The sequence below is a fragment of the Amphiprion ocellaris genome, chromosome 10 (assembly GCF_022539595.1).
Source record: "Amphiprion ocellaris isolate individual 3 ecotype Okinawa chromosome 10, ASM2253959v1, whole genome shotgun sequence".
In the NCBI taxonomy this organism is placed as follows: domain Eukaryota; kingdom Metazoa; phylum Chordata; class Actinopteri; family Pomacentridae; genus Amphiprion; species Amphiprion ocellaris.
In genome coordinates, this window is record NC_072775.1 from 21,180,272 (window position 1) to 21,200,949 (window position 20,678).

Sequence of the window (20,678 nt, forward strand, 5' to 3'; positions counted from 1 at the left end):
GTGTCGAAACGCAAAGCGTAAAGGCGTATAAATTTCATGTTGCTAAACAGAAGTCTTAGCAACCCAGTCATGATATTGTAATAAGTGCTATTTGGGCGAATCAAACCTTTAAAATCTTAGGTAGGATATGAAGTAACACTTTGTGCGGAATACTCGATGTGGTCCTGAAAGTGCAGTCTCCGCCTCTATTGACAAACTTAACGGGGCCAAAATGAAAGTGGCATACTCCTTGAAAAAAAACTTTTAAATTCTAAGTATATTTTGAGTGAAATCATCCTTTAAAGTCGTAAATTCTGCATTTAAACCGTAACTTGTGTACTTTAGTGGTCATCTATTGTGGTAACTATTAAAAAATGCTCTAAATGTTCGACCGGAAGTGTGCAGCCCTCTCCGTGCAGCCCTCTCCGTGCAGCCTCCAGCTCTGCAAATATAGACAAGCTAACCCTTTCCCAGGAAGAACACGCGATAAAAAACATGGAGAAATTATCTTTACTTTGAAAAATAATGCTTGGGATCAACAACAACAAAAATGAATAACAGTAATGTAACAGTTTGCATTGCTCTTTTTGAGTTACGACAACTTCCAATGAAATTATCGTCACGAAACAAACTACATTCAGTTGAGGGAATTGTGTTTTCTTCTACAGTCAGAAGTATTTTTAATTACTTGATGACTGGTAGCGTAAATGCAGAAGTTTTTAACAATATTGTTCATAAAAATCAAGTTGTGTCAAGTATTTCCACGTTAATTAAAAGTATTTTTTAAGCAATATGGACTTAATTGCCATCACTATGAAGTTTTTATGTTAGAAAAAGGGACCTGAAATCCTGACCTCAAGGTGAAAAAAAATGGAGTTATCATGCCAAATTTATTAAAGTTACATCAAGTTGAATTCACTTTTAATCAATTAATTAATGACAAAATTTTAGTTTAAGTTACATACAATGTCAATTTAATAACATTATGTCACCCCAACCCATTAAAAATAATACTTGCAACTTAAAAGGTTTATCTACATCAGAAAATAAGAATTGTAATCTCAATCATGCATTAGGTGGAAATAAGGCCCCTAAATTACTTTTGAGTGCTCAAGGGCCCAAGAGTCAGAGGGCCTTTATTCCAAAACCTTGGCTTGAGATAAATGTTAATATTGCACACTTTAAAAAAAAAAAAAAAAAAAAAAAAAATCCTTTACTACTGCATTGGCATTAAACCTGAATGGTGCTGAGTCTATACAATATCATTATAACAGAAAAGTAAAATCAGTAGTGCAAATTTAAGCAGAACAGCAGAAAACCCTCATTTAAAGACAATAAAAATGCATTTTAGACTATCATTTACTGTCTTCTGCACTATCTTATCTCAGGATTTAACCTCTCCTTGATACAAGAGCTAATTACATTCTACAGCAGGGAGGGAGGAATCACGTTTGGTAAATGAGCTATCATGTTTTAACCATGAACTTTCCCCTACTTTTAAATAAAATACAATAAGATTAAAAAAAAAAAGGAAATTATAAAAGCCATAAAAAGGAAACAAAACAGCTGAGTATTTACTGAAATCATACTAGCAATACTTTATTCAATATTAGTAATATAATTACTATTCAAATAAAGTCATCTGTGTAATAATGATACTGGTACAATGCCAGGTCCACTGTTAAAAATTCATTAACGAAGGACCGCCGTGAATGATTAACCTGCGCTCTTTTATGATGTTTTCATGTGAAGTGTCCTTGAGTCACACGTCTATGTTATAGTAAAACATTTAAGACTTTCGACTATGTATTTCAAGTATTTATACCCAAACTAAAGCAAAATATTTAACTCTAATGAACAATCCTTAGCATATAAAACCTCATCAAACAAGATAAAGGTTGACCTGAAGTAAACAATGAAAGGCTGACCCTGTCCCTCACCTGTACCATAAATGTAATCATTTGGAAAACAAACCCTCCTTTCTTTAAATAGATTAAAATGTTTATTACAAATGGCCCTGGAGGGAGCATGTTGCCCTTTTACAAAATCCTTGATTTGAGGTGGAATGTGCTGTAGACATTACAGTCTGTCTTCAGTAACTGTCATGATGTCATGTCACTCTTAGTTTTACTTTGTCATAAAATACTATAACGTGACACAGGCTGTAACAGCAACTCAATGTGCGTGTTGTTATGGAGTAACATTGGTCTACTTGTGACCATTATATATTATATATGTAAAATACAACTCCATCAAACATGCCTGAGAAAGGCGTCTGGTTTTTATTTTGGTTCATATGAGTCATGACTTTATGGCAAAGAAAATAATGGAGTAGAGAAAATGTGATTTAACGTTAAAGGGCATCAGAGGGCTGCATAAATAATGTTTTGCCAGTAACTTCACCCATTACGTTGCTTACATACACCATACATCTATGGCCTAAATCTAAAGAAAAATTCATCAGTACAACTAGTAGCTATATTCATTCATGCTCCATAGAAATACCTTAGTATTTTTGTTGCTTTCCTCTCACAATTACCTGTTTACAATTTAAAAAACAAGTTCTTCTGTCTATACTATAACCTACTTCTAATTTGCAGCAACAAGAAGATTTTTTTTTTTGCCAAATATTGTAATCAGCATCGGCCTCAAAAAATCCATATGGGTCGGGCGCTAATTAATAATTTTTTCATTCCAGGTCAAGAGCACTGTTTGTTTTTTGTTTGTTCCAGGGGTCTGAATGGGAAAGTAATGTGACATGTACAGGTAGGGTCAACAGAGGCCCACCAACAATTTAACAAAGCAGGTATTTCAGTGCTTGACACCAGCAGACTAAAAGGAAGCCTTATTCCTTGTTAGTGTTAATGATTTGTTTCTCTAAAGTTTGGATGCTGTCGCTGTAATCTTATCAAATCACTCAAACAGTCCTGATGAAGGAGATTAGCTGAATGTTTGTGTTAAAATGTCGATTTTATTGAATGATATTTCTTCTTTTTTGCCTAACTTTATTGATGCCTAAGTTACTCATGTAACAAGGTCCTTAATCTTAACTTCTAACCAAAAGCTAAACTAACTCCAGTCTGTAACTTTTAACACCACAAAGCCTAATGCTAACCTGTGAAATAAATGTGACATTTTTTCAAAAACTAATTCAAAGCTTCTTAGCTCACCCATGACGGGAACAATCCATCCTAAAGTTTCAAATAATTTCGTATCTCAGTATAATCACTGTTTATTATAATAATCCTTCCTTCAGGTCAACATATTAATTTCAAGTTGGTTTTTTTCCCCCTGGCTATTACCATATCTTGAAAGAAACCCTTTGTTTATTTCCTGTATATTTTTTCCTAGTTTAGAAGAGGCTTGAACTCCTTTGTTAGCAGTTAAATAATATAATCAGTTATCTGAGGGCGGATTAAGTAACATAAGCAACATATAAAGTTTACCTTTAATCGCTTTTAAATGATTGCCATTGTTTTAGTCTACAATCTACATTACACACTATATATACAATGCTAATGCTCAGTCTTTTCAGTTCCTCATCAGAAGTCATGCTAGTCATTGTGGCCAAATCCTGGTGTAACACAGATGAGTAAATCAACATGCTCTCTGTTTTCCTACCAAAATATTGTCCCTGAAGTTGTGGAAAAAAACAAATACACTGTATTCCCATAGAAAGAAAGATTTATTCATGTTCACTTTTGAATGAAATAATCACAATTCAGGAGTAAGTGCATATTCACGTATGATATGACAAAACTGTGTACTGAGTATAAATTATAGTTGTATATTTTTGGGTATATTACAGCACAATCACTGTTTTCCTGTACATGTACCTGTGTAAAATCTGCAAAAGTAGGCTTACAGGCCGCTACAATAGTATATTCCTTTAAAATTAGGAATAATATTTGCAAAGTTAATGCTCTTGCAAAACTAAAACACTTTAAAGCTACGAACAGATTCATAGATGTGGTGTCAACACCCTTTGTCAAACGACAGTCTACGCTTTTGCTAAAAAAAAACAAAACAAAACACAAAAGTCTCCTGGTGATATTAATAGATCACGGACATCAAAAGCATCATTAGTTTCTGACACAGAGCCATTTAAAAATAGTCTCTAAAATACATCACAGGGAAAGGCGACTAAAATTTAAACGAGTTACTCACATGGCCTAAAACAGTTCAACCAGCATCTTTTAAGAAAGTTACGAAATGGGGGAAATAACGTCACAGGATCACGAAAGGAGCTACTGTTTATTTTTTTGATGAAGTTTTTGTTTGTCAAGTTAATGTGCTGAGCGGAAAAAACTTGATAAGCTGGGAGTACAGTCAGGAGTGTTGGGGAAATATCAGTCACAGAGTTTCCTGTGTGCACAGACCAGTATGCCACACTGATAAACTCCTTAGAGTGTAGCTAACTTTGCAGGTCTACACAAATATACTTCACGTTACAAAAGTGCTGCGGTATTTGCCATCACATTCTCCACATAGTTACTGTGATATCACACATCAGGGTGAACAAGGAATTCTGCACTCTAGTTCCAAGCCGGGAGAGACAACGAGTGTTTCTGCACACATAGAACCGTTTTAGAACATGAAGGTAACGTGTTTAAATGAAACAGTTCACCAGTATTCCCCTTTACACCGACTATACATTCTATACATTGCAAGATTTTGTTTCCTCATTGACTGGTCCTTCAGGAAGAGTGTCGTCGGGCCTCTGAGGAACTCAACACCTGAACCAGCCACTTTCTTGTAAAAACTCCCTCTATTCTTCTTGATTTCCCCACAGAGAAATCTTCTGTCTGCAGGTTTTAACTGGCGAGTCTGCAACACATGTACCTCAGGTTGTGTTTTGGGTTGAGCTGCCAGTTTCTGTTTTATGCAACAGAGCTTCTGCCTCCTAAAAATTGGAAGCGCTTACATCCTTTTAATAGCATTCCTCCGCCGACACATTTGGATCACATTAAGTATTTTGTGCATAACATTTGAAGGTGTTCCACTACCGACACTTCAAGAGATCAGATTTACAGGCTACATCAGGGTGGAGTGTAACTAGTCCAGCAACTGTAAGGTCAACTGAGTCACATACAACTCAGCTTTCGTCCTGCTTTCATCAAGAAAAAGTCATTCGTAGTTTGGTAGTGAGAAAAAAACTCTTTGGAATGAGACCAATTTAACGCAAAGGCATGCTAACAATGCAAGGAGTGGCACAATGTATCACCTGACTCCATTAGACAGGACACAACATATATGATAATGGATGGTACCACTTATCGATGCTTTTCCAACCGCGATTTCAGTGCCTTTCTTCATGGAACAGAAAACAGTCTCTTACTTGTTGTCTGATTCCACTAAGTCCTCAGTCTGGGCCCAGGTACTCTGCGTTCTCCGCTGCCGGTATGTGTCCGTTAGCGTGGGTTTTGAAGGTGGGAGTGAAATCTTGTTGGTAATCGGGGTTGTCTATGCTATTCTGGGGATGGTATTTCTGAATGCTGTGGACTATGCCGTTTGAGGTGAGCGGGAGGATGGCGGGGGCCGGGACCTCATTGAGGTATTCGGGTCCGTTGGTCCCGTTCTTAAAGCAGTTCAAGTACTCAGTCTCTGTATCGTCAGAAGAGATGGTGGGAAGAATGGCGCGAGGTGGACCTGGATGCTGGTAGTTAGGATTCACCACATCTGAGACTCCATTCTGGTTCATGTAGTCTGTAAGAAGCCAAATATATTAACCAGTGCACTAGACAAGATCCCATTAAATGTTCCTCAGGTTAGAACAGAAAACTCAAGGGATAATAATTACGGTTTTCCATATTTTTCATTACATTTAAGGGGATTGTTTGCATTGCATTAAACATTACTGCTGCTCTTTTCCCACATTCCAAATCTTTGTCTAAACCCTTTAACACTCACTAGATTGAACAAACCAAGTGAAAGGGTTGGCTGTTGTATTTTGTTTGGCATTAGCCAATTTCTGAATCATCCTTTGAGAGCACAAGGCCTCATGATTCCAAAACTGGAAACCATTTAAGATTACAGCAACAACAGCAGCTGTAGTTTGTTTGCTTGCAGAAAGAGGATATACACAGCAAATCGTTAGTTTCATGCCTTTTCTATCATCTATAGATGCACATACACTACCGTTCTTAAGTTTGGGGTCACTTAGAAATGTCCTTATTTTTGAAAGAAAAGCAGTTTTTTTCAATGAAGATAACATTAAATTAATCAGAAATACAGTTGAGACATTGTTAATGTGGTAAATGACTATTCTAGCTGGAAACGGCTGATTATTAATGGAATATCTACATAGAGGGACAGAGGAACATTTTCAGCAACCATCACTCCTGTGTTCTAATGCTACATTGTGTTAGCTAATGGTGTTGAAAGGATAATTGATGATTAGAAAACCCTTGTGCAGTTATGTTAACACATGAATAAAAGTGTGAGTTTTCATGGAAAACATGAAATTGTGTGGGTGACCCCAAACTTTTAAACGGTCGTGTACGTGATGAATCGCTATGTGCTGTTCACGATTTTCAGTTTGGGAGTCCAACAAACAAAATGCTTTTAAACTTTGTTCTTTTTTTTTTTTTTTGTAAAAAGGAATTGAATGTCAAGGGGTTACAGTTTGGTGCACTATGAAATACTCCACTAATGTCACTATAGACAGGAAACCTATAACAATAAGAATATTGCTTGTTAGATTTTTTAAATCAGAGCTGCATTCATCATGTTGTAATGCAGTTGTGAGCAAGGACTGTTTTCTTACTGATGCAGTAAGAAGAAGAAGCTTTTACTTGTGCATCTGAACACTTTAAATTTTTCATATTCTTCACAGATCAACCTCAAACAACAAATGCGACCAAAAACAAAAAACAAGGTTATAACCCAACTAACAACAGACACCACTGTGCAGTACCCCTAAAAAAATACCACAGCAAGCCGACACATGTTGTCCATGTGGCCAGTAAATGAATCACAATGGCAGGTGGACACTCTCTGGAAACAAAGGGTGGAGGAAAGATATGTGGAGCACAAACGAATCTTCGCATTTCCCTTTAACCAAGATGAAAATCTGTTACTACAGAATGATGTTAGCAACAAAACGATGAGAGATAATTCATACTACATGCAAGTGCTTTGTTCAATTCTTTGGAACTAAGTTTGTTTTCTTTTTCTTTTAAGGCATTTTCCTAAATTAGTTTATATTATTCCATTACTTTTATTATTTATACTTGTTTGTGTTTTTATGTGCTAAAGGCACTGAAGACAATTTTCCACTTGGTTGGATAATGAAATTGCATTCTGCAATGGGAATTCAGTAATTTCTTTAGTGTGTGTGTAAGTTGCTGTTGCTGTAAAGATACTTACACACTCACACAGTTAAAAAGTCTAATAAAGCTTTTAGGTGACATACAAATGGAGATAATAGATATTTGATGTTCTTGATCGTAATGCTAACTGTTTTCTTTTTAAGTCCCCCACTAAATTTCTTACAGTAAAAAATATGTACTAATTATACTGTATAACCTTTAGAAGAAACAATTTATCAAATAGTATATGGCAACATTCTACAACAGCATCATTGTTGTCCACTAGATGTCCCTCTTCCTCACTGAATCAAACAGCCTGAGAGGCAAGCTCAAGAGAGATTTTTCGAGCGACATTAAAATGCAATGTCACTGAGGGGCTAGAAAGTTGAAGGATACTTGCCTGGAGCGGGCTGGAAGGCATTGTCCAAAATTTTGTCTGTGGGGTCAGGAATGTATCGGAGGACCATGCTTCCATCTCTGCTCGGGTATCCGCTCTGTAAAAAAGGACAGAGGCTTTTAGGGCTGTGACACTCCCTGTAAAGAATAATGCTAAAAGCTCAAAGTAAAGAGGGAAGTCCTTTTCCTGAAGTGTTTATTAAAGGCTTAATTTTATCTCACCATAAAGCCATTTCTGCCGTGGCATGTTCCAATGCTGCTGTTAAGGCTCTGAAAAAAGATAATATCAACTTTAGTCCTGAATACAGTCCAGGAAACAGTCATTTCCAAAGTCATGACAAAACTTCATATTCACCTATGAACCACAAAACCTGGCATTAAGTGAAGAAGTTTAAAATGGTACTAAGTGGGCACTTCTAATACAATGCACAAAACAGAACCTGGAGAAAACCCACGCATGCACAGGGACAACATGCAGACTTCATGCAGAAAAATCCCAGGTCCAGGCCGGGACGCGAACCGGGGATCTGCATGGCGACAGTGCTAACCACCAAGCTACTGCGCAGTCCATGCACAAAACAACTCTGCTGAATTTCTGATTCGGAAAAATTACTTTTGGTTATCTTTTCCTTTTTTTTTTCTTTAAATCTGATTATCTTTCATTTACTTTTTTTAAAAGAGTGTGTTTCTTTTGGCTGCTGTGATTTCTTTTAAAGCCTCTCAGGAGACACTAAGTTCCCTTGGAGTTGTGATGGTAATGTGTTTTTATGGTGCCAGAGAAGAAGTTACAGCTGCCATCCTCGGTACAAGCTGATGGGGATCGAAATAAACATCCAGCAAGCAGATTCATATTCATTCAGGCAATCTGACGCGCTTTGTTGTTTCTGTCAGACTCTCCAGTCAAAGGACTGCGGATGGCATAAAACCATGAAAACCCAGCAAATAGAGAGAACTGACTGACAGCTGTGGCAATGCAATTACTTTCAACAAGAAAAGGAAATTAAACACGCTGAAAGAGCGACCATCTGTAAAAAAAAAAAAAAAAAAAAAAAGTCTCGACCCCTAGTGAGCTATGCCCCCACAGTGATATTACAAAAGCAGACCTTTTCTGAGCTTTTATTGGACAAAGATTTGAAACAGTGCGCCCGGTTGCCTGTAAAGGTAATCAAATTTAAAGGCTCCTATGGGCTAACTAGGCTGTCAGTGGCCGGCAATGATCCCAGGTAGAAGAGCCAGACCTACGCACGGCCTTCACTGAACCTGAGGTAGAAGTGTTCTCCTTTAGTCAGCTCTCATCAATCAAAGTTCAAGCGGGAGGAAACGTGGGAGATGGGCTGATGAAGGAGGGTGATTCAATAGGGTCAGGACAGGACAGGTAAGCAGAATGAGGCCAGCTGCCAGCGTCAGAGGGGTTCAGTCCAGGTAACACCGGTCCCTTAGACTCATGCCAGGACAATTAGCTCAGTTCCCTGCACTGTACCATCACCCAAATTCAGTTTAGCGGCTGTAGTTCTGTCACCGCTGACAGAAGTGAGAGCTGAGAGTTTTCAACAAGCTAAAAAATGACTGTGTTTATTTCCATTCTGACTCACAGGGTAATGATTTATGCAGAAATACCATTTCCCAAAACACAGTTAAAATAGCACAATTAAATTTTCAAACAGCTGACTGCATGGTGGTAAAGTGTGCTCTGTGGTGACATTTCTGCAAACTCTTCTTAAATTAAAGTTGCTTTTTCTGGGAAATTTCATGTTGTCTCCAAAGCAGCTGGTTTTTCTCTTTCACTGTTTGGACACTGAAGGTCAATTTGACTGAATCTGGTGCGTGTGTGTGTGTTTGTGTGTGTGTTTAGGTAGGTGTGTGTGTGTGTGTGTGTGTGTGTGTGTGTGTGTGTGTGTGTGTGTGTGTGTGTGTGTGTGTGTGTGTGTGGTAAAGGTATCATTGCATGTACTTTTTTTAAGCCCTTAATGACTTCAGCTGACTCATTTGTGGCTGAAAGTTCACAGCATTAAATGCACTGACAACATTTTGGCTGTGAATCTCAGGTTTGTGTAAAAAGTTTTTATGATTAGTAGAAACTATGATGGAACAGCAGCTGTTTTAGTTTAAATGTAATTAAATGTAGCTCAGTATTTTCCAGTTTAGGACCAGTGCAACCTTTTGTTGATGTAAGAATAGTGACATATTGTGTATGCTATAAAATATATTATATCTGATGACCTTTTCTCTGTCTATCCTATAATCGTGCAGTTTGGAATGCCTTAATATTTGTTAATTTTTAAATTTTACACGGTAGGGGCTCTAAATTGTCCATAGGTGTGGATGTAAGTGTGATTGTTTGTTTCTATACGTAGTCCTGTGATAGACTAGTGACCTGTCCAGGGTGTCCCCTGCCTCCACCCTGGGATAGACTCCAGCCCCCCCCTCCATAGATAATGGATGGGTAAGGCTGGGGCAGTGTATCGCAAACACATGTCTACCTAGTCTACTCTAGTACTACAGTAGAGTAGAAGAAGTTCCCCATTGGTTACACCACTTCCAATATGGCATTTTACAGAATAGTTGCATTTCAGCAGCTAGTTTTAATTTCACACCATGAATTGTTCATAACCTGGTTGTCAAGGTGACCTCTGTATGATGAATTGTATAAGTGCCCGTATTTCTGGACTTCAGCTACGAGCAGGTCCTGCTCCTCCGCCATGTTTTTCCGCACGTCTCCGTCCGCGTAGTTAGAAAAATGTGGTGGTGCACGATGCAGAAATTTTCGGTGTGGAAAGGGCCGCTCGAGGGGCGTGGCCGCTAAAATGACGTAATTTGTCCGCACAGAGCCGCGTGGACCCGCACGGACCTCGCGGATGCGGCAAGCATAAAACAAGCTTAAAGGAGTCATGGCGCTAGTATCTTGAAGCCTTTGACTATTAATCACAGGACACCAATAGCACAGTCAGTGCAATTTGAAATAATACTGTAGGTGGACAATCATACCATAAGTTGTGATGTTCACAAGTACACTAGAATGAGTTTTCCCAGGAAGTACACCACATTGTGGAAGTATGACATATAAAGAAGGTAGGCAGTCTTCACAGACTAAGAAATAGTGTCAGACAGCATTGCATGAGAGATAATCTTAAACATGATGCCCTGGATGGATGTATCTGACTACGTGTTCCTGTCCCCCAAGTGTCCACCAACTCTGCCAAACCTTCAGCAAGAGTGGGCCAACATTCTCCAAGCAGCATCGACAAGCTCATTAACTTCGTATGTCACAGATGTGTGGCACTATGCAAGGGGTGTAACACTTGTTACTGACTTGTGATTTCTGGTCTATGACCCCACTCTCTAGCTGCCCATTATCATTAACAGTATAACGCAGACTTGGTTGTTTCATGGTGTCTAGTCTGTCTCACTTATTCCCATAAGTTATAAAGAATTGATATTATTTGACAATGAGTCACTGTTTATATTTTTGTTAAGTACATCTGATAACATCATTGCACTTTTAGCTTGGACTTTCATTTAAAGTGGACCATTGGTGTGGCAGTGCGGGCGTTTTTCAAAGTTAGAAATGCTGTGTTTAAATTACAGTGTTCTGTTTTTATCTTACACGCCTGCCCACAAAGTAGAAATGAGTCACCCCTCCAAGATTTTCTGAAATATCAGCAGTGGTATTGAAGAAAAACATTTTCTTTATTGTTCTAGTGTCAGAATGCATAACTTCACCGCTTTTGCCAAGATCTAAGCTGTGGGTAACACAAAGGTCACCTCTGAGACACAGATGGCCAGACAGACCAGATCTAAAACCCTCTGATTGTTTTTTCTTGTATGAAGGAGCTTACTGTGGAGTGAAGCAGTGGGGTGTGGGAGGTGCTCGGGCTGCTGAAGAAGCCATGCTGTGGTACCAGGTATTCATCTGCATCCACAGCATCCTCCATGTCCTCACTGCTGATCAGGCTGCCGTAGAATTTAGTATCTGTGGGACTGGGTAGGTGCATGCGGTCATCACCCTGAAATAGAAATATTTGCCTGAGCTTTGTCATCAAATAGACAGCAGGTTTTAACAGATTATTTTTAAGGAAGGACTGGGGTAAAATTATACCTGGATGACAAGATAACGGGATGGATCCCGAGCCATCTTTGTAAATTCAGCTATTAGTTCTCGGAAACGAGGCCGGCTGTCTGCATCGATCATCCAACCTGGACAGACGCATCAGCAGAGATCATCAAGATAAGTGGACACAGTGAGATAAAATGTAAATATTCCTTGCAAAGATATTAGCAGAGATTGATAGTAACAGCAAAAATAGCTTCCATCAGGAAGAATTAGGAGATTCTAAAAACACAAATAAAGAAAATGGCTTGATTAAATACAGCACATATTAAAAACAGGCACAAAGTAATGCTGCAACTAATGAATATTTTTGTCACTGATTCATTTGCTGTTAATTGTCTTGATTAACTGATTAATTGTTTGGTCTACAAAACATTAGAAAACAGTGGGGAAAAAAATTCAATGACAATATCACAGAATCCAAGGTGCATAACTAAAGATATTCAATTGTCTTATAATTAAAACAATGAAAAGCAACAAATTCTAATGTTTGAGGATTTGCAACCATCAAATTTGTGCACCTTTCCTTGAAAAATGACTTAAGCGATTAATATAATATTACAATAATTGTTGATTTTTTTGTTGTTGTTGTTGCTGCAGCTTTAATATTAAGTACTAAACGTGTGCAGGTTATGTAAATTATATGTACACTGATCAGATTAGATATAAGTCTTCCACCAAGCTTACATTTCACCATGATCATGTAGACATCTATAGTACAGATTGGTGGTTGAGGTAGGCGCTCTCCTTTCTCCAGGACCCCGGCTATTTCACTGGCTGGAATCCCATCATATGGTTTGGTCCCAAATGTCATCAGCTCCCAGACTGTTACACCTACAGAGCAGAAAGGAGGACAGATGGTAAATGTCAGTTTGATGAGCTGTCTTTCACTTTGTTTTGCTCCCAATAAAAGGGAAGAAATGACAGTGACAGGATGTACGCTTCTCAAATATCACACAGTATCAAAATAGCTATGTTGACAAATTGGCTCTGCCTGCAGGAGTGGGAGTTAGCAGGATGCATTTCTGTGTTGGAGGAACTGAAGACGGGAAAAGGAGGAAAGGAAGCCCGCCACTTCTGCCAGGGTCTGCTGATGCTTTTGCCATATTGAGCGGAAGGCTTGATCAAACCCTCGGGAAAAGAAGATTTGGAAGCTGGCCCACTCAAAAAAGGCTGTGCTGTGCTTGGCTTCAGTGTGTGTGTGCAGGCATCTGTGCGTGTGCGTGCTCCTGGGCTGGAAGAACTGTTTATGTGGGTTGAGGCAACAATCTCTTCTGACGTGAAATTGTCCATCTGAGACTGCTGGTGTGTAGGTGTTTGCTACCTGTGTCCTAAAATCGCAGATGCGAGCAAGATGTTCCCCCTTTTCGTTTTCTGTTTTAAAATGTTGACAAGCTTTATTAAATCCAAAAACAACATCTGATCTGAAGCTTTAGAATGACTGTCCTCCCACTGCCTCGCTTGCTGGTAAAACACTTTATTTAGCAATGAATAAATATTTCTCCAGTGAGACTGTCACCAACACTCAGAAGTACAGAGACCCAGATGATTTACATATCTGAAGCTAAACAAGGACTGAAGCTCAATCTGGGACACTGCATGCTGGGATCTGTCTTACTGGGTCAGAGGTAGAGCATGTGCTCTCAACATAAAGCTTGTGGCTTACCGTAACTCCATACATCACTCTGGTGTGTGTAGGTTCTGTTCAGAATAGATTCAAGAGCCATCCATTTAATCGGTACCTGCAGAAGAAGAACGGAATTGTAATTCACAAATACAGTACAAATTCCCCACCCAGATGTTTAAAATGTATAGTGAATATGTTTTCTTGAGCATGTTTTTACAAATGCAGCCATTTGGACCAAATATTGTGTTTCACATGTTTTAGTAGGTCATTTTTGCCATCACATGCCTGTGCTTGCAAGGGTGTTCTACAACTAATAGCTATTAGCTCTTTGAGACGGCAGCCTCGACTTTGTAGACTCTCTTAGGAGCAATATCTGTAATGACTTCTTAAAAGATGTGAGAATTTCATTTATATTCATTTGCCTCTTTATTCAAAGCACTGTAGCAATTTCTTAGATTGAAATCCAGTACTGTCTTTGCCACATTCAGTGTATAATGTAACTGCACTGTCACCTAGTGGTGGAAAAATGCAATAGTCACATACCCAAAAATGAACATTTTATTATGAAGTTATGAAAACTGTTTATATATTATATACTATATTTAACATGGATTTTAATTGAAAAAAATTTGACAATGTTTTGGGGTCATGTCTACTTCCAAACTAAATGTGTTTTTCAATTAATATCTCCTCATTCATTGTACTACAAGACCAGAGAAAATTCCTTTTTGAAAACTGTCCTCTAATCTTTAATTGACAGAAAATTTCAGTGCAGCAAAAGCATATGACTACAGTGACTTCAGGAAGTCTCAGCAGTGGTGGATTTCTGTGTTTAAACTTTGTCCAGATTTGTTTCCAAGAACTGGACAGTCCTCACATCTGTCCCTCTGGTGTTGACAGGCAATAAAGATATCTGGGACGAAACTAAATATTTGATTATAGTTGAATAACCCAGATGTAACAGAGCTCTGCTAATGTAGCAAGGCAGTACATCAATACAGATCTGTAAATATGTTGCTTCAAGCACTTTCTATTATGTTACTGGATTGCTGACTGAGTTAAGCCAAGAAAAAAACCAAAACAAATATTTGGGAATCATCATGAGACAAAGTGTATAGGTTGCCCTGCAGCTACAGGCAAATACAAGCACTACATGTTTTGGTAGTCAGGAAAAATAGTCCTTCCAGTGGCACAAAGAAACAATGATAAGAAAAAAAACTTATCTGATTTGTCATTTCTCTTAGAACTCAGTTCACTGACAGGGACTATTTATATAGCACGCCACTTACATAAGAAACAATCTGGAGCAAAACTAAGTGCAAAAATGCCATCTTTTATGGATTGCAGCTTATTTATCTACAGGAAATCATCTGTCTCCCAACCACCTGATTTGGAACAGGCTATAAATGCACGAGTAACATTGGTAATATTCAGGCCTATTTATATGCAACAACTGTGACTATAAATTTTTAAAAAAAAAACATCCAAGATCTAGATCACAATCTTTATCTTTATATCTTGGTTAAAAAAGATTCTTTCAAGTCATACTCCAACCAACCTTTCCTCCGTCTGCGTGGTACTCTTTCTCGTCCGAACTGAGGAGTTTGGCCAGACCAAAGTCTGTAATCTTGACGTGTTGAGGAGTCTTCACCAGGACGTTTCTCGCTGCCAAGTCACGATGCACCAAGTGGCGCTCCTCCAGGTAGTTCATACCCTTTTGTCAAACAAATGATGAAAGTTATTACATAAGAGCCGTGCTTTCACTAGCTGTCTGATACAGCTGGAAACACAGAAACATTGCGTGATCAGACACAATTAAATAAAAACGCAACAGCGCTGATGTACTTGTCATCATCGTCCAATTAATCAATCAACAAAATTTCTTGTGTACTGTTCTTTATAGCAGCTGCAGCGACAAAAACAACTTGACTTGTTCTGCAGAAATGCAAGTTGCTTTTGTGTCTATCACACACCCTGAATGCCTTAAAACCCCACAAAGACCTGGGATAAACACTATTGTTGCTGAAAATAAATGACAGTGGAAAACACTATTGATGTATTTATTGTCTAATATCTATTGTAGGTGTGTAAAACAATAATTACAGCCCCACGCAGGTGCAACCTACTCAACAGACCATACCATGTAACTTGATAACTTGAAGAGCTTTCTGTCTTACCTTGGCGATCTGCACACACCAGTTGAGCAGGTGCTGGGAGCCGATATTGTCCTTGTTCTCTTTGACGTAGTCCAGCAGGCAGCCGTAGGGCATCAGCTGGGTTATGAGCTGCACTGTGGAGGTTAGGCAGATGCCCAGCAGACGACACACATGGGGGTGCTCCACACTCGCCATCACATAGGCTTCCTGTAAAAGTACATACAGAGAGAGAAAAGTTTATGTCTTGATTTTGCCAGTGTTGGGAATAGAAAAAGGCATAATTCACACTGATGGAGTAAAGGTTCAAAGGCACAAAAGGACAATATCTGTTAGATCAAAAAGTCTCACAGCCTATTCCATTTTCCACATAAATATTGGCAGAGGCGTCCATATTTATCCTGGCAGCTGACTGCTTGGAAAACAGATGTGGAGATACGCAGTGTAGAATGACAAGTTCCTTAGCAGCAGTCATTCACAGCCAATTCTATTTCATTGCCTGAGAGTGGAAACTCTCAGTCATCACAAGCGAAAAGCGGCTTTAAGAAAAAAAAAACAAAAAACACGGGGATAATCGGAACTGGCCAATAAAAATGGCTTCCTGCAAGGAGACCAGTGCAAACAGCACTTCAAACAGAGCTTTATTTAGTAAGTTTCTTGTCCTGAGCGTATCGATTGGACCCGAAATATTTTTTAACATGCCTATTGCAGTATCAACATTGTTCGGTAAATAACCACTTCTCTGCAGTCTTGACAGTCTGATGACAAAGAGGTTAGTGTTTTTTTTGCTTGAAATACAAGACTGCCCTCAAGTCATGAAGTTCAGGGGACGTGCGTGTCCACCACACAGTGCAGATGTACAGTGACGGAGCAGCACGACCACAAAATCACAGGCTCTGAGATGCACGTTTGTCTGGTTGCATAATGCTTTTAGAGCAGGCTGTTCTCTCAGTGCGGCTTCAGGACTGCATTCTTTTCCACAACACCTCAGCCTTGGATTACACACCAACGCCCACACGTTGCCTTCCAGTGAATTAATCCCATTTCCTACTGGCTCATGTGACAGTTGTAACATGACACATTCTCCACTACAAGGAAAACATGTGGCCATTGGTTTCAAACACAGTGACATGTGCTATAAATTACAGGATACATTACTCTTAAACTGACATCTGGAGGGTAATAACTGTCACTCACTTTGTGTAACACACTGAGACAGTTCTGAACCTTTGAAATCAAGTCAAAATATTGTGATATTTCGTACAAAATTAGCATCAAATTTCAATCTTTTTTATTTTTACCTAAGAGCATGCATATAATTGAAGGAGACTGGGAAGTAACATGTGAAATGGACTGTCATTTTAGTTCTGACTCAGTATTACAGTAAGCAATATTGACCACATAAATCAGTGAACTTACGTCCAAGATCTCCTTGTTTGCTTTTGGTGATGTGGCCTCTCTTAAAACCTTGATGGCCACAGGGATCTTCACATCTTCTCCCTCTGGAACCCACAGACCCTGTATGGACACAAGTTTCTTGTTTCACAGGCTGCAATTACACCTGAATCATCAAGTCACGCAAGCATACACTTACGGTACAATCATAAAGATGTGCATGCACTGGTTGAGTACAGCCCCACCATAAACACATACAGTATACAGTACATTTGTGTTCTATTTGTAGGCTCTACTTTGCCTATGTCCTATCAAGGTCTAACAGTGGAAATTGTCCTTTCAGAGGCAGAAACCCAAGAGCACACTTGTTTTTGTACAAAGGAACATCGACCTGGCTTACATTCTTTCTCTGGAGATTTAGTCTAACCTAAAATCAACCCTAAAATAGACAGTTAACCTAGAGGAGACCAGCTTTTTGTCCCCATATGGAAGATGAGTTCCCACAATGTCATTGCGCAAGCACACATTCCCACATTAATAAGAGTGAGAGTGAAGTCACTCATGCGTGATCTGGCAAGTTAAAAATGTGTGTTTTAATTGAAAAATTGACAACACATGTAGATGAGTGAAAACATTGACGGGTGTTGGTTCTTGGCACAAACAGCACTACAGAGCTCCAGCGTCAGTAAAGCTCAGCACTAAAATTCAGTTTTGACAATAAGTTGATTTGAGACACAACCTTGAGGCATTCTATTACCTTGTAAACTGTACCAAACGCTCCGGATCCCAGCACTTTGATTTTCTTAAATTCAGGTTCCTTCAGGATCCGCAGCAGAGCCTGGTTTGGCGCCTCTCCGCTTGGAGTAAGAGGTTCAACCAACTGCAAAGACGGATCGAATGTCTTCAATATTCAATATGTTAATACTAAAAATCAAAAACTGTAGCGTATGAAAAGCAAAACATATAATCTGTTTCTGTCCAAACATCTTGGTGTGTTCCTCCAAGTGTGGTGACTCAGTTCCCTCATCTTACCTCTCTCTCTTGGAGCAGTCTGCGCATGGTTCTCTTCCTCTTGATGTGGCGTCGGCGGAGCAACACAAAGACAGACAGGCCTGCAATAAGAACAGCCAGCAGCCCACCAACTACACCAGCCGCAATCATGGAAAGACCAGGGGGGCTGAAAGACAGCAGGCTGATTTAAGAATGCAGATAGAAAACAGAGCACAGCTGTAAAGTTCATTCAACATGGAGGGACATGATTGGCACACCAAACTTAGACAAAGCCAGCGTACCCTTAAAGAATGAAGATCAGATCAGTGCTAGTACCTTTACCCACCTTTTAATATGGCAGCCGCCGAGGCCAGGTCCAATGCACCTGTGGATAAATCAATGAAGAGAATCTAATGTAACTATGCTGTTAGTGTTCTTTCCTCCTGCAAATTCACCAAGTCAGCAGAGAGCCATTGCTTTCCTGTGAAGCAATCACTGTCCATCAAAAACAATTCACTGTTGTCCTGCTTGTATGTTTCACAACATATCTGATTTCATTTCTGCCAGTGAAAGCATCCAAGTTCTCTGTAATTTGCTCCAAGTCTACAAGACTAAATAGTTTGAATGGATGCATCAATCACTGGGGTCAACTGGGGACTGTTTATTTCCATGTAGACCAGTGATGTATTTATGAAATGCCAAACTATCGAAAAGTTCTGGAAACAAATATTGTATTTTTCTTCATAGAAAGTTACACAAGGCCGTTACAGAGGTTCATCAAAGTGACTGCTTTCAGCGGTTTAATTCCAGAACCACTTCCCTTGTTACTCATTTGTATACCACCATGGCTGAATGCTGATTGTATATAACTGTGATAATTAGGTCTGTTTTCAGCAGGAGCCATTATTGTTTTGTTTTTAAATGCACTACAGACCTCTAAAACTTGATACTGAAACAAAGAGAAACCAATGGCAGCCTGGAAGGTACAAAAAGTATCCAGAAGTTCACAAACTATAGCATGCCTCGCACAAAAATAATGTCAAGCACATGTCATTTGTCGTTAATGTGAAAATTTGCAAAAATCACTGTAAAGCATTATGTCAATTTACATTTTGTCTTTAACTCCAAGTGCTGTTAAGTTTTAGATTTTGAACTCAGCTATTGTAGTTTTTGCAGGTTACATTTATTTGACTACTTGAAAATTTGGCCTGATTGACTGGACTTGCTTTATCAAGTTATCAGTTGAAAAAAGAAAGAAAAGAAACATTGCGTGAGTGAAGGTCTGAGAGCTAAAGAAAACATACTTGGTTCTGCATTTGAGTTTGGGGAAAAAAACACCTCTTTAAACTAATGTCAAGATTGAAGAACAGATATAAACAACTTGTTATATCCTGGAGATATGTGATGTTTTAATTTGGACTAAAACACAGACACATTTTGGTCTCAATGAGAGAACTACTTCTGCCGGCAAAAGGATTCCATGTACCAGCAACGGCCATCCAAATAAGGTGGATTAATACGTGAACCTGCTGTCTGAAGGAGTGGGGAGGACCCTTACAGCACGCGCCATTTTATTCCTGCTGAAAGACACAGTAGAGGTGAGTGTAAATGATTTTAAAATCTTGAATCCTTTGCCCTTAACTTTGGAGTTGTAACATAAAGAAAACAGAGTTAACTCTGTATGTTTATAAATTTTGGTAGAAGGTTAAAAATGTGAAAGTATAAGAACATGGGTTTGTTTTAATCTGGTGCAATAATAGTTTTTCTTTAATAAGCAACTGAAGTTCGTCATTAGACTTCGACATTAAGTCAGCTAACTTCAGTCAGCATTAGCAACGTTAGCTGTTAGCTTGCTGAGGGTAAAGATGGTGGTGGGTTAGGGTGACGTTCACCTCATGTTACTTAATCTACTCCATGAGGAATTACACCGATAAATGACTAATTCATTTTACTATGAAAACTATGCAATAAAAAAGTCAACCTAAACACTGCAAATTTAATTCTGAATCACCCCAAGCATAGTTTTCTGCTTTGTAATCTTTAAAACCAACTTTTTATTTATTTATTTAATCAATCTCAGCTGATATGACAACATAAATGCTGGTACCAGTATATCTGTGATAGGCCAATATCAAGGTAGAAAAATGCATTTTTTTTCTGTTACAGGCCTGAGCAAGTATTTCCAGTTCATGAAGTGGAAATGTAAGTTTTGTGCATTCTCCACTAGTTGCCTTGCCAAGGAAGAACAATGAAACATTATAAACATGGGCATCATCGAAAGTATTCAGATAATGATAACAGCTGCATGCTCTGAAGTTTTTGTAAATAAAACAAAGAAAAAACAAAGATCCACCACCTGCCGGGAGCCGCCTGACGGACAGACTACTGTTAAATCAGAGAAGGAATATTGAGACTGTGCTTGTGGAAATGCAGAAGAGGGACCTGGATTTATAGGTTCTGGACAAACTGATGCTTGCGACATTCCCACAGTGGAGAAAGGAGATCGTTGGTGATGAGCTGCTCATCTCTGCTGTCAAGGACAGATGGCCTGCATTGCTTTGCAAGAGACAAGTCTTTTGTCAGTTGAGTACAATTTACCTGGTACAAATTAGAAATTATTTAGTACTTGTACTTTATTGGAATTTTCGAGTTTGAACACTTGTTTACTTCTACACCACTACTTCTCTGCTGTAAAATGTTGCATTTTCACTCCACTACAT

The 20,678-nt window shown here is 38.8% G+C and overlaps 1 protein-coding gene across 2 annotated transcripts in view; it reads right to left on the reverse strand.

Moving 5' to 3' along the window:
* Window positions 1–3,645: 3,645 nt before the first annotated feature.
* Window positions 3,646–20,678, reverse strand: part of egfra (epidermal growth factor receptor a (erythroblastic leukemia viral (v-erb-b) oncogene homolog, avian)) — a 48,407-nt gene continuing 31,374 nt past the window's right edge. Inside the window, exons 16-28 of one of the 2 annotated variants that reach the window (XM_023277838.3) lie at window positions 18,305–18,343; window positions 18,001–18,145; window positions 17,726–17,848; window positions 16,993–17,091; window positions 15,598–15,783; window positions 14,979–15,134; window positions 13,460–13,535; window positions 12,481–12,627; window positions 11,782–11,879; window positions 11,522–11,689; window positions 7,908–7,955; window positions 7,690–7,783; window positions 3,646–5,685 (exon numbers count right to left, since the gene is read on the reverse strand). In XM_023277838.3, coding sequence (XP_023133606.2) covers window positions 5,342–5,685; window positions 7,690–7,783; window positions 7,908–7,955; window positions 11,522–11,689; window positions 11,782–11,879; window positions 12,481–12,627; window positions 13,460–13,535; window positions 14,979–15,134; window positions 15,598–15,783; window positions 16,993–17,091; window positions 17,726–17,848; window positions 18,001–18,145; window positions 18,305–18,343 — 1,723 coding nt within the window. In that variant the 3' untranslated portion in view covers window positions 3,646–5,341. Of the gene's footprint in view, window positions 5,686–7,689; window positions 7,784–7,907; window positions 7,956–11,521; window positions 11,690–11,781; window positions 11,880–12,480; window positions 12,628–13,459; window positions 13,536–14,978; window positions 15,135–15,597; window positions 15,784–16,992; window positions 17,092–17,725; window positions 17,849–18,000; window positions 18,161–18,304; window positions 18,344–20,678 lie in introns of both variants that reach the window. The other variant, XM_023277837.3, reaches the window with a different exon arrangement.